This window comes from Pantherophis guttatus, chromosome 3 (genome assembly GCF_059756535.1).
Source record: "Pantherophis guttatus breed Tessera chromosome 3, ASM5975653v1, whole genome shotgun sequence".
NCBI classification, from domain to species: Eukaryota; Metazoa; Chordata; class Lepidosauria; order Squamata; family Colubridae; genus Pantherophis; species Pantherophis guttatus.
The window spans coordinates 215218086-215242190 of record NC_142065.1 but is presented as its reverse complement, the minus strand read 5'-3'; the positions used below and the strand labels follow the sequence as shown (position 1 = coordinate 215242190).

At 62.6% G+C, this 24105-nt stretch overlaps 2 protein-coding genes across 13 annotated transcripts in view; one reads left to right on the top strand and one right to left on the bottom strand.

The window, feature by feature from the left end:
* The window catches only part of MROH1 (maestro heat like repeat family member 1), a 33230-nt gene extending 13869 nt beyond the window's left edge, over positions 1-19361 (top strand). For 3 of the 11 annotated variants that reach the window (XM_034420001.3, XM_034420000.3, XM_087891452.1), the window contains exons 10-43: positions 153-231; positions 317-430; positions 877-950; positions 1554-1673; positions 2151-2261; positions 2501-2645; positions 3479-3519; positions 3848-3989; positions 4327-4379; positions 4784-4891; positions 5140-5259; positions 5661-5783; positions 5862-6008; positions 6107-6133; positions 7374-7496; positions 7769-7848; positions 8126-8261; positions 8442-8537; positions 8621-8725; positions 8817-8952; positions 9234-9346; positions 9554-9706; positions 10135-10289; positions 10800-10965; positions 11650-11846; positions 13321-13458; positions 14108-14222; positions 15331-15477; positions 15853-16041; positions 16756-16911; positions 16996-17130; positions 17686-17788; positions 17878-17943; positions 19099-19361. In XM_034420001.3, coding sequence (XP_034275892.2) covers positions 153-231; positions 317-430; positions 877-950; positions 1554-1673; positions 2151-2261; positions 2501-2645; positions 3479-3519; positions 3848-3989; positions 4327-4379; positions 4784-4891; positions 5140-5259; positions 5661-5783; positions 5862-6008; positions 6107-6133; positions 7374-7496; positions 7769-7848; positions 8126-8261; positions 8442-8537; positions 8621-8725; positions 8817-8952; positions 9234-9346; positions 9554-9706; positions 10135-10289; positions 10800-10965; positions 11650-11846; positions 13321-13458; positions 14108-14222; positions 15331-15477; positions 15853-16041; positions 16756-16911; positions 16996-17130; positions 17686-17788; positions 17878-17943; positions 19099-19184 — 3999 coding nt within the window. In that variant the 3' untranslated portion in view covers positions 19185-19361. Of the gene's footprint in view, positions 1-152; positions 232-316; positions 431-876; positions 951-1553; positions 1674-2150; positions 2262-2500; positions 2646-3409; positions 3520-3847; positions 3990-4326; positions 4380-4783; positions 4892-5139; positions 5260-5660; positions 5784-5861; positions 6009-6106; positions 6134-7373; positions 7497-7768; positions 7849-8125; positions 8262-8441; positions 8538-8620; positions 8726-8816; positions 8953-9233; positions 9347-9553; positions 9707-10134; positions 10290-10799; positions 10966-11649; positions 11847-13320; positions 13459-14107; positions 14223-15330; positions 15478-15852; positions 16042-16755; positions 16912-16995; positions 17131-17685; positions 17789-17877; positions 17944-19098 lie in introns of all 11 variants that reach the window. The other 8 variants (XM_087891447.1, XM_087891448.1, XM_087891449.1 and 5 more) reach the window with 4 other exon arrangements.
* Positions 19362-21254: 1893 nt separating this feature from the next.
* The window catches only part of BOP1 (BOP1 ribosomal biogenesis factor), a 54509-nt gene continuing 51658 nt past the window's right edge, over positions 21255-24105 (bottom strand). For both annotated transcript variants that reach the window (XM_034420011.3, XM_034420014.3), the window contains exons 10-16: positions 23906-23975; positions 23355-23487; positions 22730-22910; positions 22361-22649; positions 22097-22181; positions 21749-21856; positions 21255-21663 (exon numbers count right to left, since the gene is read on the bottom strand). In XM_034420011.3, the coding sequence (XP_034275902.2) occupies positions 21510-21663; positions 21749-21856; positions 22097-22181; positions 22361-22649; positions 22730-22910; positions 23355-23487; positions 23906-23975 (1020 nt within the window). In that variant the 3' untranslated portion in view covers positions 21255-21509. The remainder of the gene's footprint in view (positions 21664-21748; positions 21857-22096; positions 22182-22360; positions 22650-22729; positions 22911-23354; positions 23488-23905; positions 23976-24105) is intronic.

Here is a 24105-nt window from a genome sequence, read left to right as displayed (position 1 = left end):
ATGGGCATCGTCTTGTAGGGGTGCCAGCAGGTTGCTCCATACGGCTGGGAGCTTTTCATTGGGAGCTGCCTGGCTGGGCTGTCCTTCACCAGGTGAAGCCAGTGCTTTTCTCCCCCTCCCCCCTCTCTCCCCCTCCAACCCCCCCCGAGCAGCTCTGTGCCCCCCTGGATTCGTCCCAGCCCACCTCCCTGAAGAACCACAACGAGGTTCTTCGCTGCTTCACTGTCTTAGGTGAGTAGAGCCTCCCGGGGCAGGGAGAGGTCCTCAGCCTGGTCGCCCAGTTGACCTTGGGGAGGGGGCCTTCTGTCTCTTGCAGCCACTTCATTCCCTGACCGCTTACTCGGGTTTCTGCTTCCAAAGCTGGAGTCCAGCAACGAGAAGACGCGGGTGGGGACGCTGACCGTCCTGCGACAGATCATCAACAGCGTCCGTAAGTGGGGGGAGGGGAGGGGCACTGCAGAGGGAGGGGGCATCTCTGCCTTCGAGGGTGTGGGGGGAGGGAAGGAAAGGCTGGACAAGGGAGGTGCTGCTTCTGGGGGTGTCAAGCCTGCAAGCCCAGCCCCCGCCTGCCCCAAAAGTGGCCCCGTCCCCCTCCGGCCCTTGGGTGCCAATGGGGTGACAGGCCTCCTGCCCTCCTTAGGAGCAGCCTGGCCAAGAGGATCCGGCTTCCTCTGGCACCAGAGGGGCTTTGCTGGCGGAGGAGGGCACCTGGGGCATTGGAGGAGGAGGAGGGGGGAGGCACGAAGGGGCCTCTGATCTTGTGTGGCCTCGTGGGACCCCTGATGGGCCCTCGGTGGGGATGGGAAGGCAAAGTGGGTGTCCAGGTGGGTGGCAGGAGGTGGCTCCACCTTGAGCCTCTGCTCTGCTTCTGCCCAGCCGCTCAGATGGAGATCAAGAAGCCTTTTCTCCTGTCCTCCATGAGGCTCCCCCTGCAGGACCACAGCAATAAAGTGAGTCGAAGGCAAGAGGGGCTAAGCCCCCCTCTGCCCCCCCAAGCAGCCCTGCTTCCTTCCCTTGGCTGGATGCGTCCCTGCCCCGGAAGGCCACCTGGCCCTTCCCGGGGCATTTGCGCCTCTCCAGGTGGCCAATGTTCTCTTGCAGGTGAAGGGAGGACGAGGGGTTCAATGTGCCAGTTATTTGGGAGGGGGGCGGGCTTTGCTACAGGAGAGAGGTACAGGGAAGTTTGAGAACACCTGGCTGGCTCTGTCCTCTCCTCACCTGGCTTCCTTGCCAGGCCTTGCAGTCTGGTTGCTTCCCTGCCCCCTCCCGCTTGGACTGCTGCCTGCCCAGCCTCTGTGAAGGATTGCTGACCGCCTCACCTGGTGCAGGAGTTGTGCCTCTCTGGAAGGCCTCTTGATGTTAGCCGAAGGGTGGTGAAGCCCAGCGGGGGGGGCACATTCTGCTCCATGCTTGCCTATGCTTAGCCAAGGGCCCCCTCCTCCTGGCAGCTGCCCGGTGGGCCTTGAGCCCCTCTCAGGTGCCCAAAGCAGCGCAGCAGGTGGCAAGGGGGGCCTGGGTGACGGCAGCCTCCCTCCCTCCTTGCTTCCCTGCAGGTGAAACGGGCCATGGTGCAGATGGTCAGTGCCATGGCGCACCACGGCTACCTGGAGCAGCCGGGCGGAGAAGCTCTGATTGAGTTCCTGGTCCGCCAGTGCGCCCTTCCTGCCGAGCAGGTGAGGGCCTGGAATGGCCGGAGTGACCGCTTGACCAGAAGTTGAATGCTCCGAAAGGGAGGCTGGGTTCCAGACAGCTTCCTCCGCAACCGCCTGGCACCTTGAAGTGGCTGCACCTGCCCGCTCCAGCCTGTCCCAGGAGGGCTTCCGAGCTGCCTTGGGGGGTGATGGCCCTGAGGCTGAGCCGACCTGCCTGGCTGCTCACCTGCCACCCGCCGGTTCTGCCGCCTTTGCTGAGCCTGGGGCCGGCCCCACTCCCTCCTGCGTGGGCCGGGATTGGGCAGAGCAGGAAGTCCCCCGTCTCCCCCCCCCCGGGCCTGGCATCCCCACCCCCCAAGGATTCCTGTGCCCTGGGGGTGAACGGAAGGGGGAGCTCCCTCCCCCCCAGGAGACGAGGATGCAGGAGAAGCCAGGCTGGGTTGGGGCTTGCAGGGGGCTTTTAGGAGTTGCCCCCCCTCACTATCTCTCCCCCCCCAGATCTCCCCGCAACCCCCCCTGGAGCCAGAGGAGGTGACTGACAGCCAGGTCAGGAGCATCAGCGCCAGCACCCTCTTCCTCCTCAGCAGCACCGTGGACAGGATGGTCGACGTGAGTCCCCCAAGGGAGGGCGGGTGGCGAGGCTGCTGGGGATGCTGGGACTTGTAGTGGAGCCTCCTGAGCAAAGTCTTCTTGTGGGGGCTGCCGCTTCCTGGTCTTGCCAGGCTCCTCTGACTGGAGGTGGCAGCTCATGGGAGCGGAGGGGGGCTTCCGGGGGGGGGCAGGTTCCTCCCGAGGAGGCCCCCCTGCTGCTTTGGCAGGTCTTTACTCTCCGTCCTCCCCCCCCGCAGGTGCTCTGGCCGTCCCTTCTGGGCTTTGTGACCCCCATGGCCTTGACCAACGCCTTGGGCCCCCTCTGCAAGAGCCTGCTGGCCCTGGCCGCCCAGAAGCAGGAGCAGGGAGACTCGGAGCAGCAGCTCCTCTACGACCCGGGGGGTTCGTATTGGCCTCTCTGGGGAGAGCTCATGGGGGGAGGGGGAGCAGCAAGATCAGCTCTGCTGGGGGGGAGGCCTGCCTTCAGTGGCTCTCTGGCCTCAGCTGGAGCTGGCCGGCCCTTCCTGGGGACACGGGGCTGTCGTTTCCCCCCCCTCCCCATGCCTTTCCAGCTCTCTTCCCCTTCTGAGATGCAGATCGGGGGGGGGGGCAGGGGTGAAATGTAAAATTTGTTACTACCGGTTCTGTGGGCGTGGCTTGGTGGGGGGGGTGTAATATGACTGGGTGGCCGCGGCCAACTTTTTTTTTTTTTTACTTTTAAAAGCATTTTTTCTACAACCTCTTTGGTAGAAAAAATGCTTTTAAAAGCCTCTGACGATCCCAGCTGAGCTGTGTGATCATCAGAGGCTTTTTTTTTCTTTTAAAAGCATTTTTTCGGCCAAAGAAATTGTAGAAAAAATGCTTTTAAAAGTAAAAAAAAAAAAGCCTCTGATGATCACACAGCTCAGCTGGGCATGTGGGGGGGGGCAGCGCAGGGATTTTTGCTACCGGTTCTCCGAACCACCCACCGCCATCGCTACCGGATCGGGTGATTCGGTCCGAACCGGGAGCATTTCACCCCTGGTGTGGGGCTTCCCATCGCTCCTGGCCATCCCCACATTGGCAGCCCAAAGTCGCTTGCCCAGCCAGGCATGGCCAAGGGAGGGTTCCTGTGTTTCCCAGAGGGGGGGGGGGTCCTCGATACAATTCACTGCATCTTTTCCTAGGGGCAGCCCTGGGGGCAGAGGAGAGAGCCCCCCAAAAACTGATTCTGAAGAATTGTGCCTTGCTTGCAGGAAACCTCCCATCCCCTCATGCGTTGATGTCCCGGCTGCTGGTGAGCGGAAGGGAGTTGGTGGAGGTGGGGAACAGCCCTCCGCTTGGGGGGGCCAAGAGGGTGGTGGGATATGAGGTGCTTCTGACTCTGGAAGGGCTCCCTTTGCCTTCCACTGGGGGGGGGGCATTGCAAGAAACTCTACTTCATGCTTTCACGGCTGATCTTGGGCCGTTCTCTGCCCTCGTCCTGGCCGGGGGGGGTGGGGGTTAGGATGGGCTGGGCCCTCCCTCCCTCCGGATTCCCCCAGCCAAGGGGCTTTGGGACCTCCTCTCCATCTTGCTCTGGGCCAGACCCTCCTCTCCCTGTCCTCTGCTCCCCCTCCCCACAGATTGTGGCTTCCCAGCCGTACCAGGGGGAGGGCCATGGGGCGGGGGCCCTGCGCCTGCTGCTGGTCCTGCGCCTGAGCGTCCACCCAGCAGCCGAGCCCCTCTGGAGCACCAGGGTCCCTGCTCTGCTGCAGCACCTGGAAGGTAAGGCGGGAGGAGACCCCGCATGCCCCCCGAGTGCCTTGCCGGGGTCCCCCACCCCAGTTTCCTCCCTGCAACCGGAAGATGCCACCCCCTCCCCACTTTTGGGACCCCTCTGTAGACAGGGTGGACCGAAATGGCCTCCATTGACGGTTGGGCTGCTGGGTGGGCCAAATGCTGATTAAGGCCCCTCCGGGTATCTCCTCCTCCTCTCCTGACAAGGGTGGGCCTCCTTCCTTTGGGGATGGGGGGGCACTGGGCTCGGGTCAGTGGATGGATGTGGGGGGGGCGGGGCTGGGGGCCCCTCCCCTCGTCTCCCACCACCCCTTTGCTTTTCCAGGCAACACGGGGGCTTCCCTGTCTCTGAAGGACTGGCAGGATCAGCTGCTCGAGGTGAGCCTCCCCCAATCCCCACCAGGGAAGTGCCGGTGGGGGGGCAGACCTGGCCCATGGAGCCAAAGTGGGGTGGGCACGACATCCCCCCTCCAGCTCCTCCTCTGACTGGGCATCTTCTCCAAGCGCTGCCCCCCCTCTCCCCTCCCCCTGGCTCTGCTGTGATAATCATTCATCGAACAGATTTATATGGCCGTCCAGCTCAGAGGTGGCGACTTCCATACAACACTAAACATCAAGGATATAAAAGCCCCAGAAAGAGCCATTGGGGTCCCAGAGAGCCTTGGGGGCTGATGCCTCTGGCGGACCAGTCCGGCTGCCCTGCCTCCCTCCCTAGTCAAGCAGGGCCAGGATGTCAGGCACCTCGGGGGGATGCCACCCTGAAATGCCCGCCTCTCCCGCAGTTCCTCCAGGAGACCCTGGATGCCATTTCGGACGTGCCCTGGACTGCCCAGCTGGTCTTGGAAATGTGCAGGCAGCTGAGTGGCTACAACGGCCTGTCTCCGGAGAAGGTCAGCTGTGGGGTTCTCTGGGGAGGTGGGGGTGGCCCCTCCTGCCGGCTGGCGAGCTCTTGCAGACTCCTGACTGGGCAGGCTGGGATGGGCAGGAATGGTGGGGTCTTGGCTGGGCTTTCCCTCCAGGCAGCAGCTCCCACCAGGGCAAGTCGAAGGAGCCTCTTGCAGCCTGAATTCTGGAGTGTGTCGGGGTCCCTCCTGAGATGCCTTCCTCCTCCTCCTCCTCCTCCCCCCCCTTCCTGCAGAACTTCCTCTACAAGGCCATCGGGGTGAGCCTGGCTGCCTGTGCCAACAAGGACCTGGTGCAGAAACAGCTTCAGGAGCTGCTGGAGACGGCGCGATACCAAGAGGAGGCGGAGCGAGAGGTGGGCCCAGAGCTGGTGGGGAGAAGGGGGGCTGCTGCATCTCACCTGGCTTCCTGGCCAACTGCCTGCTCATCGTCACCCAGAGGGGGCAGAGAGAGGGGCAGCCCAGGAGCCAGAGCCCCATCTGGGTTGAAGGAGCAGCGGGTGGGCGGTCTGGAAGGGGCTGCATCTTGAAGGGGGCTCCAACCTTGGCCAATTCAGGATTTGTGGACCCAGAATTCCTCAGCCAACCACGAGGAGGTGAGGGATTCTGGTTGTGGAAGTCCACAAGCCTTCAAAGTTCCAGAGGCCTGCAGAAGGTCAGCCTTTGGCCAAGCGAGGACTCCGCTGGAGAAGGCCGGCCCTGCTGGCCCCCCGGGGCTCCTGCATTGACCTACCTGGCTCTCCTTCCCGCCGCTCAGGGCCTGGCAGCCTGCTTGGGCTTTTGTGCCGTCACTCACCTGGACGAGGTTCTGGCCAAGCTGGAGGACTTTGTCAAGTCAGATGTCTTCAAGAAGTCTGCGGGCCTCTTCAGCATCTTCAAGGTGGGGGCCCTCCTGCCGCGGGGATGTCCATGGGGGGGGGGGTTCTTTGCCTCTGACCTTTCCTGCCCTCCCCCCCAGGACCGCAGCGACCACGAGGTAGAGAAGGTGAAGAGCAGCCTCATCCTGTGCTACGGCTACGTGGCCAAGCAGGCGCCCAGGGAGCTGGTCCTGGCCCGCCTGGATGCCGACATTCTCCGCAACGTCTTCTTCTACTTCAACACCAAGGTGAGGCCGCCGCGTCCTGCCAGGAGGGGCGGCTGGCAGCAGCTGGGCCCTGCTTTGGCACCCAGGATCGTTAATGCCCGTCTCCTTTATTTTGTCAGGTTCTGGGGATAAAGGTAGAGACCAAGGTACCGCTCTCCCGTCTCTCTCTCTGGCCCTCTGCCACTTCTGCTTCTCTGAGAGCTGTGGGGAGAAGGGGCAGAAACGCCATGGGGCTGGTGGGGGTTACCCTGACGCCCCCTGGCTCCCCGTGGCCCCTCTGCCAGCAGAGCCCTCTGAGCCAGGTGGGGTCAGGCGGCACCAGGGGAAGCAGAGAGGGTGGGGGGCTTCAGACCGCAAGGGGGCACCCTTCGCCAGGCGGGGGCTGCCCTTGAAACCTGAACGAATACCTCAAGAGCTCTGCTCTGTGTGAGAAGGAAAAGGGGGGGGGGTCTCTGAGCTTGGCAGGAGCTCTTTTGCTGACAGAAGGCTTGAGCAGGACGGAATAACAGAGGTGGAAGGGACCTTGGAGGTCTTCTAGTCCAACCCCCCACTCAAAAGGGAGCTCCTATACCATTTCAGAAAAGGACTGAGGGGCTGGCTGGGAGAGGCCCCCCCTGCTTGACCCACAGCTTGGGTGCCCTTTCCCTGATGCGCTTGGCACAAGGGCTTCTCGGGGGCTCAGGCAGCTTCCCTGCCCTGACCCTGCAGGGGGGAGAGAGGGGGGAGGGGAGGGGAGGGGGGGCCGTGCCTGTCCCTTCTTGCAAAGTGCTTGCCAACATAAGTTCAATCATGAGATGCCAAGCAAGAGGGGGAGCCCACGGTGCTCCAAGCAAACGGCCCCCTCCCCCCCAGGGGGAGGTCTGCGTGGGCTCTTGGCTGCCGGGCTGGGATTGCCCTACCTGAGCCCCCCTCCTCCCCCACCCCTGCCCCTGCAGGAAGAGCTGAAGGGCAGGGGCAGGGCTGGCCCGCAGGAGAGTTTCTTGGGGGGGGCTCTGCTCTTACTAACGCCTTCCTCCCAGTGTCTGCACTAACCCTGTGGGGAGGGGCTCAGGGCCCCAGGGAACTGTGTGGACTGGTGGAACCGAGTCCGTATCACAGTCAGGGAAAGCTGGGGAGGGGGCTTCTTCTGGCCTTTGACAGTCCCACCTGGATGGATGGAGCGCCAAGCGGTGGGCTGCCTTCTAGAAGAGCCGTTCTGGGGGTTCACCCCCTTTTAGGGCCCTCTCGGGGGCCAACTTCCTGTGATGCTTTAGTGACGGAAGTGGGTTCGAGTCCCAGCACAGGTGAAGGGCCAGCGAGGACTTTGGCTGACTGGCGCATGGGGGGCGGGGAGTTCCCTGCCTGGTGCTTTTTCCAGCCCCTCAAGGCCGCCTCCTCCGTCCCCAGGATGCCACCCTGAAGCTCTGCCTCATCCGCAGCATCTGCCTCATCAGCCAGGCCATCTGCAACAGTGCCCAGTCGGGGGACTTCAGCTTCTCCCGCAAGGCCGAGGTGGTCGCCCAGATGCTGGTGAGGAACAGCTGGAAGCGTTTCAGGTCCACTCCCATTCCAGGATGCCAAGCTCTGGGCCCAGGGCAGGGATGCCCCCAAATGCCCGCCCAGCAGAGGTTCTGCTCCTCGCAGTCTCATTCCGCCCACAGACGGAGGGCCAAGAGATGCTTTGATGCCCCCTACCTGCTCAGGACAGCCCCACCCTGCCCTTTCCAGCCAGGATGGAGGAGAGTCTTCCTTTGGGATGGGGGGGGGCTGCTGGGGGGGTCCTCACTCCTCCTCCTCTGCAGGACTTCATCAAAGCCGAGCCCCCCGATGCACTGCGGACGGCCATCCGCCAGAGAGCCATGACAGCCTGCATGTATCTGGTGTATCCTTTCTCGGCTCCTCCCCAGAGCTGCTCCTGGGGAAGCCCAAGGGGGAAGGTGGAGGAAGGTGGGGGAGGGAGGGACCCCTCCCTCCACGAATGGCTTTCCCCATTCAGTCTACACCGGGGGGGGGGGGGGCTTGAATGGCTGCCCTGCTCTAGGGCTCCCAAACTGCCTGCAGCCCTGACTGAGGCTGTGCTTGGGGAGGGGGCTTCTCTGAATGAGCTTCACTTCCCCCACCCCCAGAGTCTCCTACTCCAGCCTTAACTTGCCGGGCAGCATTCTGGAGCCCCCCCTGAGCGAGGCCGAGAAGGTGGATCTGGTGGACGGCTGCCTCCACAGCGTCTTCCCTCTTCCGCCACTGGATGTGCCCAAGGAAGGAGACCGGGCCGAGGGGGAGGCCGGGCCGAGAGAGGTACCAGCCCAGAGCCTGGCTGGGGCATCTGGCAGGCGGGCAGGGAATTGTCTGTGCCCCCTGACCCCCACCCTCCCCTCTGGTGCCCATTCCACCCGCTCTGCCCACTGCCCCAGGGCCCGTCCCCGCTTTGCTCCCCCAGTGCTGAGAGACTGAAGGGCTCCGTTTCCCCCCTGCCAGCCCCTCTGGTGTGCCACCCTGGCCGCCCTCAAGGACCTGCTGAAGAGCCTCCTGCACCGGCACATGACTCCGCACGGCCTCCAGACCATGTTCGAGGTAGAGACCCCGGGGGTGGCAACCGTTCTTCTGGGGAGGGGGCTCCAGCCAGTGGGGACTGCATCCGCCTGCTCTGTCCGCAGCACCTGGGCCCCTGGATCAGGTCCACGAAGGAGCACGAGCGGGAGCGAGCCGTGGAAGTGAGCGCCGCCCTCCTGCTCTTCTACCGGGAGAAGCTGAATGTCAGCGTGAGTCCCTCTTGGCTGCCTGGGATTGGCTCTGGCCGGCCTGGCTGTGCCCCTCCCTTGTGACCGCTCAAGTGCCCCTTTCCTTGCGCAGAAGGTGGTCCCCTTCTACAACCTGGGGGTGCTGATGGCTCTCTTCTCCCCCCGCTGCACGGACTCCCTGCCCAGCGTCCGCCAGCACGCGGTGGACTGCGTCCATTCTCTGCTCTACGTGCAGCTGTGCTATGAAGGTAACCCTTGGGGGGCTGGGGGGGCTGCTCCACGGGCTCCCCCACCCTTGTCCCTTCCTCCAGTGGGGCTAAGAAGCTGCCTTTTCCAGAGGGGCTCAGGACCCCTTTTGTTCCGGGCAGTGCCCCTCTGTGGACAGCAGAGGGCAGTGTTTCCTTTGCTGCATTCCAGGGGTCAGCAGCTGCAAAGGGAGGGGGGAGGGCCATATGTAGTGTCTGCTCCAGGGAAGCTGCCCAGGCCGGCGTGGCAAGGTGGCTGTGTGACCCAGTGGATCTCTTTCCAGGCTTTTCCCAGGATCACAAGGATGAATCTGTGGAGCAGCTGAAAGCCCTGAAGCCCGGCCTGAAGGATCCAGATGTGACCGTCCTCTTCCAGACGTGCTGCAACATTGCCAGGGTAGGGGGCGGCCTTCCTGGAGGGTCAGCCTCTGGACTGCCTCTGGGCTGCCCCAGCGGCTCCCGGCCCTCGAGGGAGGCAGAGGCGGAGGCTGATGGGGCAGTGAGATGGGGCTTTCCAAGAGGCAGCTGGATGTTTGAGGTTTCTTCCCCCTGCTGGCGAGGAAAACCCCTTAACAGCCTCCTTTCTCTCTGCTGCCCCCTGCAGGTCATGGCCAAGCACTTGCCCCCAGATCAGCTGCTGAGCCTGCTGCTCTCCATGCTGGAGGGCTTGGCAGACCCTGACCGGAACTGCTCCCGAGCCGCTGCGGTCATGATCAACTCCATCCTGAAGGAGCGAGGGGTGGTCCTGCTGGAGAAGGTGGGGGGCCCCAGGGGGACGTCTCACTTTGGGCGGCTCCTCCAGCACTGCGGTTCTGGGGGGAGCCCAGCCCCCCCGTCCCTCCCCTCTCAAGGCCTGGAAGCCCCAGTGAAGGAAAAAGGCCCCGTGGCAGCTTTGGAAAGGGCCCGCTGGAGGGGCCACGCTCCTGGGGTCCTTTTGGGCTCTTTGTTTCTGCTCAGGGCAGACCCTGGAAGGCTATGGGGAAGCAGGCCGGGGCTTCCCTTCGGGGTGGTCAGGGGAGGGGGGGTCCCTGCACAGCCCTTCCTCTTTTCATTTCAGCCGAAGAGGCTCTGGGTGGCTCTGGGTTGCAGGAAGGGATGAAGTCCTTTTCTCCCTCTTGGCAGAGGTGGGAGGGGGCTCCTGGGAGGGGCTTCTCTTAGCCCGGCTTTCCTTCCCTTCCCTTGCAGGTGCCGAAGCTCCTGGAGACGATCCACCTCAAGTTGCAGGAGGTGCCGGAGGAGACGGTCCGGAAGGCCACCCAGCAGACGGTCTGCATCCTGGCCAGCCAACACAAGGCTGCGGTGGTGTCCAGCCTCCTCGGTCATACCCTCCCCCTGGACAGGTAAGGGGGCTGGCAGCCCCTGCTGCTCGGAGCTCCTGGGGGCTGCCGGAGCCTTTTCTGCCGCAAGGCAGAAGCGCTCAGGGTGCAGGTGGGACAGGAGGGCAGGGAGGGGCCCTTTACTCCCACCCCCCCACACACCCTGAGGCCCTCCTGGGAAGGGTCTTTGGCTGCTCCTGAGTGGCCCCAGGCCAGCCGGGGTCTCTTGTACAGGCGGTGGTCACTTCCCCTCTCAAGGAAGCCCCTCCGCCCCCACCCCCCACCCCGGAAAGGCACTCTGGGTTCCCCTGGCTCGGCTGCGGCAGAGGGCCACGAGGGGCTTCTGGGTCGGAGCTTGAAAATCCGTTTGGGGCTTCCCCCTCCCCCCTCCTTGGGGGGCTCCTAGGGTGGTGAGTGGCCTCCCGTGGGGTCTGCCCCAAAGCAGCTGCCCTCCTTGGATTTTATTTGCAAAGAAGGAGAGAGGCGGACGGGGGTCCAGGCAGGGGGTGAAGGGGCTTCTCTGCCTCCCTGCAGCTGCAGCTGCACCATGTGGAGGGCGCTGGCCTCGGAGCCCACCCTGACCACCCAGGTCCTGGAGCTGCTGCTGGACAAAGTGAACCGGGACGTCCCATACAAAGAGAACAAGTCCTTCCTGCGAGGAAGCCGCTCGGAGCGAGTGGCCACTTTCTATCCCCTCTCGGTGAGTGTCTGGGCAGCCGCCTTCGGCCAGAAGCCCCTCCGGTCCCTTTCCCTTCCCAGTTGCACGGGGGTGGGGGGGGCACTGCTGTCACCCCTGCACCCGTCTTCAGCTGAGCCTGTGGCGAGGCAGGTGGCTGCCTTGGCCCCAATCAGGGCTTCTGAAGCCAGAGGGCCTCTGTGGCGCTGACCTGCCTTGGAGGAGGGCTGCTGGGGCTGTATCTGGCAAAGAGGGGAGGTGGGGTTCACCTCCCTGCTGGGAGCCTGGCACCCTCACCTGCCCCGGGAGGCCCCTCCGTCCAGATGCAGTGTCTCTCTCAGCCTGCCCTCTGGGGCACGCTCGGGGCCGCTGGTTCCCTGCACCAGGCTCATGCCCTCCTCCTGCTGCCCTCTGCCCTGCACTGGGTGGGCAGGGGGGTCTCGGGACGTCTTGGGGGGAGTCTGCTCAAGAGCCCTGGCCGAGGGCTGAAGACCCCCTTTGGGCCCTGGGCTGCCTGCACTTCACTTGCCATGCTGGGGGGAGGGGGGGAGAGTCCATGTGTCGGTGGAGGGGCCTGGGGGGGATCTGCTGACCTGGAGCCCTGATGACGTGTGTGAGGAGGGAGGGAGGGAGGGAGGGAGGGAGGGAGGGAGGCCGGTGCCTCCTGCTGGGGGACCGAAATGGATGCGACTCCCCCTCCCCCGCCAGGCCACGTGTGCACTGCATGAGATCATGTCTGTCCGGGAGTCTGGACCAGCCGTGGGGGGGCTGTACGCAGAGCTCTTCGTCTCCCTCCTGCTCCGGGTCAGCTGCACGGTGGGGGTGCAGCTGCCGAAGCACCTGCAGTCCAAGGAGCGGAAGAGCATCAGCCGGGGGCAGAGCCTGCGCGCACTCGACCCCTGCAGGTAATGGACGGGGCTTGGGGGCCTCGGCGCCTCCCCCTGCTGCCCCCCCTCCTTCCCCACCAGGTGGAACTGATTTGGCTCCTGAGCAGTAAGGCTGGCTAACGCGCCACGGCCCATCGCATCGGAGGAATGAAGCCAGGCCTGACCTCCGCCGGGGGATTAGCGCTCCTCTCTCCGAAATCAGGAAATATTAAATTGGGCTTCCTGTTGCAGGCAGCCTTGTGGTTTGCATCTGCATTCCTCTGACGGGGCTGGCCGGCCCACCCTCCCCAAGGCCGGACTGGACTAGGGCTGCCCTTCCAGCCGCTGGGCTGGGCTGCAGGGGCTTCCCTGGGTGTCTGGGCCGGGGGAGGGCTGGGCCAGCTGCAGAGCAGAGGGGCCTGGGGGTGGAGAGGTCCCCCAGCTGGGATCAACGTATGTGGGGGGGGGGGTCACCTGGAGACTTGGGTCCCTTGCATGTCTTCTGAGGCACCTGTATGTCCAGCCACCTGCCCCGCGTGATGGGGGACCCGAAGACTTGGTAGTTCAACCCGGGGGGCGAGCGGGGGGGAGGGGGATTGTGCTGGAGAGCTGTGCTCCGATGGGCTGTGCTGCAGGTGCTGTGCTGGGATTGCTTAGGAGAGCAGTGGGGAGCCCCCCCCCCCAAGTCTTGAACCTGTTTCCTTGTACCACGCCCCAACGGCTGGTTGGGGCGTGGTACAGATCCTGCCTCCCGTCTCCCAAAGGTGGTTTTGCTTTAAAGGCAAATTGGACTTTCTGATTTTTCTGTAAGCCTTTGCCTTCTCTGAACTGAAGAAGCTTTGGGGAGGGGAAGCGAAACATCTTAAAGAAAAACAGGACAGTCCAATTTGCCTTTAAAGGAAAAGCACCTTTGGGTTAATAACCGTCACCTGGATGGATGAGGACCTTCGTGGACAAAACCTGGGTTTGCAGCTGTGGGGGGGGAGGCCTGGAGGTGAGGGGCAGGAGCTGGGTGGACAGGATGCCCAAGTTCTGACCCTCTCCAGACGCCTGGACAGCCCTCCTGGGGTCACTGGTGGCCAGCGGCTGCTTGCCTCTCAGTCCTGAGGGGACTCCACCTCCTGCCCTGGAAGGCCTACATTTGCAGGATGGTCATCCAGTCCAGAGTTGGGGGGGTGGGGGGCTTCTGAGGGGCTGCTCAGGCCAGAGGACCCTGGAGCTCCCTCCCCCAGCAGGATGCCCAAGCCCTGGCTGAGGAATGGGATTTCCTGCTGTGGCTCTAGTGTGAGAAGGCCAGGAGAGTTTCCCAGATGGACCCTTACTCACTTTGCCAGGGAATCATCACGCACCCCCCTCCCCCCCAGTAAATATGAGTGGTGTTCAGGTGGACATCCTGAGGGGCTCTCAGGAGCAGGTGGGCAGCGTCATCCGCACCGGGCTAAGCTCTGGCCATCCTCCAGCATCTGGGCTCCTGGATGGAGGGCCTCAGCACCCCTCTCCTCCTGCTCCCCAGCTCTGCGATCGAGACCCTCAAGGCCATGCTGAACCAGGGGGGCAGCGAGTCAGTGAGCAATGCTGTGACGGAGGATGGAGGCTGGGAACTGCTGCGAAATCCAGAGAAGCACTATGATGGAGTGGCTTTCCTGGCGAGGTGAGCGGGTGACACTCTGGATCGGGCCCTTTGCTGGCCTGGGATTGGCCTGGATTGCTCCGGGTGGCCCCGTCTGCTGATGGGTCCTGGCAGCTGCAGTCACAGCCACCTGGGAGGGATGTTCACACTTCCAAGAATGTCAATAGGGGAGGATAAGGTTGCTCTGGATCGGTGCTCTCATTTCATCCCCCAATCAGGTAACTTGATCAGTGCATTGATGATATTACCTAGTTGGGTAATGAGACATCTGCAAAAAAACAGCCCAGAGAGCACCAAAGGTCCCTCCTCCTCCCTCCTCCCCTCTGGAAACCTCACCCCCTTCTCGCACTGATGATGCTACCTATTTGGGTAATGAAATGTCTGCAAGCAAAGAACCAACCTCGGAGAGCACCAAGGGCCTGACAGTGCCAAGAGTTTGGAAGCCAAGGGGTTATGGAAGCCCAGGGAGGGGAGCAGATGCCCACTTGCTTGCTCTTTTGCCTGGGGGGGGCAGAGGGGAGAGGAGGGGGCTCCTTGCAGACCCAGTATGGGCAGGGAGGGTCTCGGAGAGGCCAGGCGGATGTGAGGCCGAGGGAGAAGGTGCCAGGTGGGTATTTTCTGGGCCGGCTCTCCTGGAGCTGTTCCGGAGCTGTTCTGGGGCCGTTTCCAGGGCCATGGCGAAGCACGTGGGGCCCAAACTCCCTCTGATCGTGAAACTGCTCTCTCCGATGCTGAACAGCATCTACGACAGCCAACGGCTGACCACCACCGCCTTCTTTGCAGAGGTGAGTGCCGCGCTCTGAGCCCCCTCTCGGGCAGGGCCCCCTCCCCCTCTTGGAGGCTCATAACCGCAGACCCAAAGGACGGAGCCAAAGGGGAACGAATGTCTCCCTTCACGTGGCTCGTGCAGCGGCTGGGGATCGCTCGATTCCTCTAGCGGGATCCGGCTGCCCCACAGCCTCCAGCCCTGGGCAGCCTACTGTCCAGACGCACGTGGGGTGAGCAGGCGAGGGGCCCACCTGGCCTCTGGTTTCCTTCAGCCTGTCTGATAGCTCTGAGCCTGCCGGTGTGAACTTTCCCCCGTCACCATTTATTAGATTTGTTATGTATTTGCTAAATTCATTTGCTGCCTATCTCATCATGGGGATACAGCCCCCCCCTTTGTTTTTCCTGGGGATCCGGCTCCTGCCTGGGCGATCAGCGGATGGGGCCACCACCCTTCACCTCGCCCCTTACGTACCGCCCTCGGCCGACTTGCCGGCCCTGGCTGGGGGCGCCCAAATGGTCTTCGTTACAAGGCAGCTGCTCCTGCTGGGGCTGGCACTGGTGGCTGCTGCGCCAGGAAGCTGCCTCTTAACATCTCAGCTGATGAAGCAGCCGGGGATTAAGAGGCTCGGCGGGGAAGCCCACAGCCAGAGGGGAGGGAAGGAGGGGGACACTTGGCCAAGAGGCATGCAGAGTGTTTGAATCATGCTCTGAGGAGCAAGTGCCTGCACATGTGTGTGCATGGGCACGCAGAGTAGTGAGAAGCTGCACGTTGCACAGAGCCTTCATCTCCAGCAATCCCAGTTGCTGGGGGTGCGGGATTGGGGCCAACGGGGAGGACTTCCTTGTGGAGGAGGAATTTCCATTGCAAATTGAGAAGAGCCCACAAACCTCATCCAGGTCCAGACTTCCTTCCCCTGGGAGGTGTTGGCCGTTGGGTAGACGAAGAGTTCTCCGGCTCCGTCTGGGGGCTGGCAAACTGAACCAAGTGTTGGGCCCAGCTAACCACGCAGGAGTCCTGCCGTTCGGTGGGCCGATAGCATGGAAGAAGGTTGCAACCATTCTGGTGGGCAGCCCTCTTGGGGTGGAAGCTCCCCTGCCACAAAAGACGGGCTGGGTGTCTTTCAGCTCCTCAACAGCAACGTGGTAAATGATCTGGTTCTTCTGGAGACTCTGATGGACAGCATGACCGCCCGGCTAAGAGACTCCTCAACAGTGGTGCGAATGCTGGCCCTTCGTGGACTGGGCAATGTTGCTTCGGGCTCCCCGGAGAAGGTGAGGCCTCCTGGGTTTGGGTGGCCACGTGGGGTCAGTTGAGGTCTGCCGCCTTCTGCCAGGCTCCTGAGCTGGTCTCCATCTTTGCTCATCTGAGATGGGATCCCTGGTGGAAGCTCACCAGCCCGGGCAGAAAAATGGCGGCAGCAGCAGCAGCCTCTCTGCCAGTGGACCAATCTGCCGTCTGTGCCAGCTTCATCTCTGATGCTCCAAGAATCTAGTTGTCCATCACCTGATGAGGTCCCCGCGGTCTTCTCATGATCAGGACAGGCAGAGCACCCCAGTTCCTGGAGAGACCGTCTCCCCCCTCAAGAGCACATGCTCTGAAGCTGTGGTTGACTTTCGGCTGCTGACCTGTTTTCCCTCCTCTTGCAGGCGAGGAAGAACGGGCCCCAGCTGTTGGCTTCCATGATCAACAGCTTGGATGACAAGGATGATCCCCACAACCTGGTGGCCTTGGAAGCCATGTCTAGCCTCTCCAAGATCCTGGCTTTCACTGAAGAGAGTGACATCCACTCCGTGCTACTCCATGTCACCATCCGAATACGGCCCTTCTTTGACAGCGTAAGGAGTGCAAGCCGGCAGGGGAGTGGGGAGCCCTTTGGGGAAATCTGTTAGGTAGCCCTGATGCGTTCAAGTTGGTTTGTTTAGCACAGGGATCTCCAAACGTGGCCACTTTTAGGCTTGTGGACAACTCCCAGAATTGCGGATGTGTTGGCTAGGGAATTCTGGGAGTTGAAGTCCACAAGTCTTAAGTGGCCACGTTTGGAGATCCCTGGTCTAGCATGGCTGGTGGCAAAGCAGGAGACCCTATATAATTTGAGTCAAATGGCTGTCCAGTCTCTTCTTAAAAACCTCCAGTGATGGAGCATCCACAACTTCTGGTAGCAAGCTGGTCCACTGGTTAATTGTCCTCACTGCTAGGAGGTTTCTCCTTAATTCCAGGTTGCTTCTCTCCTTGGTTAGTTTCCACCCGTTGTTTCTTCTCCTGCCTTCTGGTGCTTTGGAGAACAGGGTGAAGCCCCTTCTTTATGGCAGCCTCTCAAATACTAGGAGACTGCCTTCGTCTCCCCCCAGTCTTCTCTAGCCTGGCCCAACCCAAATCCTGCAACCGCTCTTCATATGTTTTAGTCTCCAGGCTACAGTGGATGGATATTGTTTTAGAGAGGCGGGTGAAGTTTGGGAAGGAGAAGAGGGTCGTGGTGGGGAAAGGGGAGGAACGCCTCCTCCCCCCCCCCGGGTCTCTGGCCGCCCCCACAGGACTTGCTTTCCTTGCAGGAGGAGCCCAACCTCCGCAAGGCCTCCATCTGCCTCTTTGGGAACCTGGCCAAGTTCAGCTCCGGGAGTGGTGAAGACGCCTTCTTTGAGCAGATCCTCAACGGCCTGGTGACCTTGCTGCTACATCTCCAGGACCCGAAGCCAGAGGTCGTCAAGGTGGGTGCCCCAGCGGGGAGGGACTCCGCTCCCTTCCCCTCTGTGGGGAAGGTCCCACCACTCCTCCCCTCTCCTTCCTCGCAGGCCTGCAAGTTTGCCCTGCGCTTGTGTGGGCCCATCATGGGCTGCCCTGGGCTCTGCGAGATGTTTCAGAAGCACCTGCATGAGGAGTGGAGCCTCCACTACGGCGAGTTCATGAATGACGTCTGCAAACACCTGGTGAGCGCCTGGCCTTTGGCTGCCCCGTCCTTCCCGCAGGCGAAGGCCATGCAAAGCATTCCGGCTCCCAGTCTCTGCGCCAGGGAAGGTGCCGGAGCAGCTACTACACAACCAGTTTCAAAAGAAGCAGGTCCAAAGCACAGTCCGATGAGTTCCAATTCCAGATTAGTTCCAAAGGAGCCCATGCCGACCTTTCCCGGGGATCAGGAGAAGGTCCAGAAGCACCCTAGGCTTCCCCTGCTGCTTGGCAGGAACTTTCCCAAGTGGAGGGGTCCTGCTTTGTGGCTGAGCTACTGGGTTGAAGCGGCCCTTCGGCTTTCTGGCCCATCTGCAGTTTCCAGGGTCAACATTTGGATGCTGGCCTGGGTGTGTTGACCTAACATCTAACAGAACCTTAGTCTTACTGGCTCCATTGCTCTGGTCAAGGGCCACCCAGCGCTGCATTGTCCCAAACAGTAAGTTTCGGAGGCTCCAGCGCTGTGCGGCCCATGACCAAAGCAATGAAGGCGACCCCTTGATTGGTTGCCATGGCCTGAGATTTCCCTCTTGGTCCAGATGCAGAGCTTCCCAGAAATGCTGAGTCGTTTGGTCAACATCAACCTCTTCTACTTCAAGAGCAACTGGGCTGACGTCCGAGCTGCTGCCCCCATGTTTGTAGGTGAGGCGGCCAGAGTGGAGCTCCCTTCCTGGGCTTTCTTGGATGGGGCCCCCTGGGACTGAGAGGGCCTTCTCTCCCTTCCCCCCAAGGCTTCCTGATCCTGCACGTGGACCGAGAGCAGAGCCAGCAGCTGGATCTGGACGAACTGATTGCTGGTGAGTGACCTGGGGTGGGTGTGTGGCTGCCGGACTCCAGATGTGACTCTGCTGCTGCGGCCTTTGATGCCGTGTAGGAACCGTTGAGGGATCCAGCTGGTGGTCCCGGGAAAGGCCCCTCTCCAAATAGGGAAGTTTTCCTGGGCTTCAAACCTCCCTCTGGGCTGCATCCCCAGAGGGCCGGTCACTTCCATGCAGAGTGCGGCTGCGGAGCACGAAGGGGAAACGGTCTTCGTGCCAGCCTAGCAGCACCCCGCAAGAGGTGCAGTCCTGGGTGAAGCTGGTGGGGCGGAGACTTGCCTGCTGGGGGGGGCAGCCCCCTTGTCCTTGGCTAGCCCCAGCCCTGGACTGTGGGACGGAGAGGGTCAGGGCCGCGTTCCTGCGTGCAGCCCGGCTTCCTCCTCCCCTCAGGGTTGCCCCTCCGAGACCAGCCAGAAAATCCAGTTAGGTAATAAACTTTCCTGGGCTTTGCTGCTGTTTTTCCTTGTCAGCAGTGACCTCATCGCTCAGAGGAAGGCTTGGAAAATCTCTGAGCTTTCCAACGGAGCTTAAAAACCACTAAAAAAGGGAAAAGTATCTTTCCGTTGGCTGATGGAGCCGTCCCGAAGAGAGGCCCGTCTGTGTGCAGGGGTGGGGGGGGATGCCGGGAGGGGGAGCGGCAAGGACTCCGGATGGGGTCGCCACAGCTTCCCGTCTTGAGTGCGAGCACTCAGCCTGCCAGCCCCCCCTCTCCCCCCAGCTCCTGCAGCTGGCTGGGGCTGATGGGCGGGAAGCAGCTCTGTGCATAAATCAGGCCGTCTCACTCGCTCGCTGCTCTGGCGGGACAAGAGAGTCTCGGATTTGCAGTGTAAACATGCTACTGGAAAAACATTATTGTATCTCTGCTGTTTGGGAGGGACTCCTGGCCCCTCGCCGGCTCTGCAGCTGGGCCCGGGCCAGGCGCAGGCAGAGCAGCAGCCCAGGACAGCCGGCGGAGCCCTCCCCGGCTCCTGCCGCGTGGGCCGAGACTCTCCGTGGCCCCGTGGGCCTGAGAGCCGGGCTTCCGTCGGTGGTTGGCTTTCAGCCACGGCTGCTCGGATGGGGCGGGGGTTAAGGGAGGGTTGCAGAGGGATGCGCAGGGCTCCCGGTTGATTGACGGCCATTTCTCTCATCCAGCTCTGACTGTGCTGCTGAAGGACCCCGTGACGACAGTGCGGGCGAAGGCGGTGGAGACGCTGGGCCGGCTGGGCAGGGCCATTTAGGGACTGCCGGCCATGGACGCCCCCTCCAGAGGAAACGGGATTTCCCCCCCCCCAGCTCCACGTTGCCCTCACACCTCCCGAGGGAGGAGTCACAAGTCTTCCAGAGCAGCAACACCTCCACATACTGGAGCCTTCCCTGCCCCCAACACCTTAAAGAGAAGACCTGAAGTCTGTGCACCTTTTTGTGTTTCCATGGTTTTTTTTGAATTTCTGCAGGGGACCCCCCGCACCCCCTCCCCCCACCTTGGGTAGGCTGGACCAAACACTGGGCAGAGTGGACTCAGGGGTGTTGCACAGGGGCAGCGTGGCCCCCCTCTGCCCACCAACCCTCCCCCCTCCCTGCCCCACACAGGAGCAGGTGCCTCCTGACTCCGGCACCCGCCCCTCCACCATCCCCAGCAAGGGGGAGGGGAGCGTCCCGCTGCGCCTTCCAAAGTTTATGCACCTTCCTCTCAGCCGGAGTTTGTACATAGACTCAGAGGACTTATTTTTAATAAACGATTTGCTTCTCAGAACCTCGAGGGCTCTTTCTTGGCTCCTTGGCCAGGAGAGGAGAGGGCCGCCCAATCCCCCGCGGCTTCTGGTGGCCGGCCTTGGGGGCTGGGTCTGGCAAGCCCCCTTGTGGACTGGCCAGCCTGCTGCTTCTGGGAAACCCCCTTGACCCCCCCGGGGGCTGGGAACAGATCCCCCACCGCCCAGCTCCTCCTCCTCCTCCTCCTGTGGTTGGGCCAATTGCCTTGGGAGGCAGCAGGAAGGAGCCCCGATCCTCCCCTCGGCTTCTGGCCTGACCCAAAGCGGCCCCCAACCACCCGGTCAGTGGAGCGCTTGCAGGGAGCCTCTGAAGTCCTCCTTCCACATGGCCAGGCCCAGCCAGCCCCTCCGCCCCCCCGAGGGGGGATTGAGGAGAAAGAGCAGCAACCGATATGCTCGCAAAGGGCCCCCCCCCCGCTTCCTTCCCTCTCTGGAAGTTGGACAGCTCCACCCGGCCTCTCTTCGCCCAATTCCTCTTCTTCAGAGGAAGGAGCAGCATTGTTTCTGAAGGACGACTCTGGCGCTCTGTAAACATCCAAAGCAGCTGCCCCCGTTGGGAAACTGGGGGCTCACGCAGGGCCCCTCTGGCCACCTGCTCCTCATCCTCGCCCCCCCCCGCAGTTCCACAAATTCAGGGGTCATTGCTTCTGTTGGGCCACAGAGGACTCAACCAGGTGACCTAACAGTTTCTGTTAGTTGCCTCAGATGACCTTTGTCCAGTTTTGCATCCAGGCTTCCTGCCCCCCTTGGCCAGCTGTGTCCACGATCCCTGCTCAACCACCAAGGACCACGAGAGAGAGCCGTGTTCTTAGGATGCCCTTGCCCACAGTCGACTTGGCCGTTGGTCCTATTTGGGGGTGGGCACACTCTTATGTGTTGGCTCCCCCACCCCAGGGGTTCCGCGCAATGAGCAGCTCAGCAGTCTGCAGTTCCTGCCCCCCCCCCCAGAACAGGCGTAGGAGCCCCCCCTCCCCCTTGGCCAAAAGTGCAGGAAATGCACCCCTCCCGTTCTGGCCCTGAGCAGGAGGGGAGCCACAGACGGAGCCCCCAACAGCTTCAAAGGGAAGCAGCCAGGAGGAGGGGGCTCCTTCAAGCAGGACAGGTGGGGAACCCCTGCAGGAGCCGCCCTCAGGGCCTGAGAGGGCCGGATTCCCTCTGGCCATGGAGCTCGCTCTCCTTGCTCAGGTGGGCCAGATCTCGGGGTGCTTTTCTGCAGAGCACCCCCTCTTGCATTTGCAGCACCCCTTCTCCACTGCCAGGGCTTTTGGGGGTGGGGGGGGATGTGCATGGTGCTGTCTGAGCATGAAGCCATATGCCAGGGGGCCACGACTTGCTGGGCTGGTGGGCACATTTAGAACAGGAAGAGGATGCAGAAGGGACTTTTCTACGTGTACCCAGACAACAGCTGAGCCCCAAGACGTCTTGGGAAGGGTCAGGATCAGAGGCAGCTCCCCTCCCTCCCTCCCTCATCCACCCACCCACCCCCTTTATCCAGCCTACCCCCCGGTTCTGGTTCTGGTCCTGGTCAAGGGGGCTTCCTTGCAAATCAGGCACTTTTATTATTTTCCAAGCGAGCGAGCAGGACAACGCAGAAGAGTGCCTGGTGCTCTGAGTATTCAGTCCTGTAGGAGCCCCCCCTCCACCCCCCCTCCAGTCAGTGGCCTGCAAGGTCTGAGGTTCCTCCTCCTCGCCCGGATCAAAAGCTCCGGCCTCCCAGGGAAAGGAGCCCACGGAGGGCCCGGAAACCCCCGGCTTCCCCTCTCCTGCCAAGTCTGTTGGGAGCTGGGCGCAGGGCTACGTGAAGAGCCGGACGGTGGCATCTGCGCCCGCAGAGAAAAGCCAAGGTTGTGTGGGGTGGAAGAGGACATCCAGGACGCCCAGGTCGTGGGCCGGCGCGTGGCCCCTCAGCACCTTCACCGGCACGAGCAGCGGGTTCTGAAGCAGGTCGCTGGAAGGAGAGGAGGAAAAGGGTCAGCGGTGCCAGTTCTGCCCGCTGATGCCATGTGCCCCACCTCCCCGCGGCAGACACTTACTTGTAGACCATGCCGTGGCAGACAATGACACTGCCGTCATCCGAGCCGGAGGCAAAAAGCGGGTAGGAAGGGTGGAAAGCCACCGACCTCAGGGCTGCCTTGTGGTGCCTGCCAGAGAAGGGAAAGGCTGACCCTTCCCTACAAGGAGGCGGCTGGGTCTGCTCCAAAAGGGAGGGGCAGGAGTGGGAGGGGGCTGCTGGAGGCAGAATGCCGGAGGAACCGGTCTGCCCTCGGGATGCCCTGCGTCCCAGGGGGAAGAAGCCCACCCGCATGGCACTCCGGGGCTGGAGCAGGTGGAGTTTGGCCAGCCATTCCAGTAGATGGGAGTGGGGAAGGGCTGCTCCCTACCTGAGCACCCGGTAAGGCTTGGTGGAGAGGTCCAGGTCAAACCAGGCCAGTCTGCTGTCGTAGCTGCCACAGATCAAGTTGTCGCCTGAGGAGAGGAGGGCCGTTGGGGCACATGCTGAAAGGCTGCCACCCGCTGTGCCAAGGCAGGGACGGGAGAGCTGCCCCTCTCGCAGGCAGGGCTGAGGGGGCCTCTCTGCTCGTGCCCAGGAGGGGGGGAGGCCCGAGCGCCCCCCCACCCCCGTGGCCCCAGGGACCCCCGCTCACCTCCGGGGTGGACAGCCATGCTGGAGACCCACTTGCAGTTGGTCAGCAGCTTCTTGGTCAGCTCCTGCTTGAGCAGGTGGTAGACGCGGACGAAGCGCTGGGTGGCCACGAAGAAGAAAGGCCGCAGCGGGTGGAAGAGGACGCACTGCACCTGGCCCTTGCTCCGGCGGAAGGGCGCCTGGCTCCAGCGCTTGCTGGCCTGGTGGATCAGCACCTGCAGGTGGCTGTTGTCCGACACCACTGTGGCAAAGTAGTCGCCCTTCCCGTGCCAGGTGACCTGCTTCAAGGGCTGAGGGAGGAGAGGGGGTTGGGGAAGGGCACAGTCAAGGGGCCTCCCCGCCCCTCCCCCCGCCCGTGCCCAGGCCATACCTTCCCAAACCTCAGCCTGAGCCGCCCCCCCAGGCGGTGCTCCTCCTCCGTGGCTTCCTCCCACGTGACGGGCTGCAGACGGCCCTCCTCGGGGGCCACGTAGCCTTCCAGAAGTTGGTCGGTGGCCCCACAGAGCAGCTTGTCCCCGAGGCCGGGGTTCACCAGCAGCACCGCCTGCTCCCTGGAAGGGACGGGGGGCCCAGAGAGGGCGTCAGGGCCAGAGGACAACCCAATCGGACCAAGGTTCACCCTCCTCCCAGGCACAAAAGCTTTTGCCCCAGAGCAGCACCTGGGACACAGCCACCTTTCTCCACCTTGGGGGGAAAGAAGCCCCTCAAACGAGGCCATTCCTCTGTGCCCAGTGGGGCACCCAGAGATTCTCCTCTGCTGGACCTGAATGGCAAACAGACCCTCTCCCACTTGTGGGGGGAGGAGGAGGGGGAGTATTTCCTCCCCTCCTTTCGCAATGCTTTTACACCACCGCCGTTGCCTTTCTCACCAGTCCCAGCCATCCAGGCCCCTCCCCCACTTCATGCTTGCCCACCCGGGAGCCCCCTTCAACCTGCCCCACGGCTGCTGGCCCAGAAGCCGGGCCCCTCCTGCGGCAGATGGAAGCCGTACTCACACAGCCACGGCCACCAGGCAGATGGTGGGGTTGGGGTTCCACGCAATGCTCTTCACCGCCGCTTGCACCGGGAGGGTTTTCACACACCTGGCCGTGCAGACCTCCCAGAACCTCACTGTGCCGTCGTCTGAACCTGGGCAGGAGACACGGGAGCTGTGGCTCTCTGGAAGGACGGCATCCTCTCCACCTGAGCCACGGGGGGAGCCTGAATGGCCTTGCACCCCTCAGCCCCGGCAAGGGTCCCGATTTCTCCATCTGCCTGAGGGGGAACTCCAAAGGCCATGCCTGCAGCAAGTTGGATGGCTGGGGGGCTTTGAGCTGTATCTCAGACCGGAAAGGGCAGCTCTTTTCACCAGGGCAAGGGGGCCAGGCAGTGGGGCCATTCCATAGCTGCCACCCCTCCCTTCCATATCCAGGGCCATCTTGCCCAGGAGTCCAGCTGCCTCCCCTCAGCTGCCCTCTCCCTTCCTTGGAGCGTCCCTCGTGGCCAGGAACAAACCCACCGCAGGTGCTCAGGGCAGGAGAAGCAGGGGCTGCCCAGGGCAACTCACCTGATGCCAGCCACTGCCCAGTAGGAGAGAGGCTGATGCAGCGCACGAGGCTGGTGTGCCCACGATACACCTAGAGAGGGACAGGCAGGCGAGTGAAGCAACCACAGGAAGAGCAAAAAGGGCATCCTGGAGCAGCCCACCTCCCCAAAACAACCCTGCCACAAGAGTTGCCCGTTTTCAACATCTGTTCCAGCCGCCCA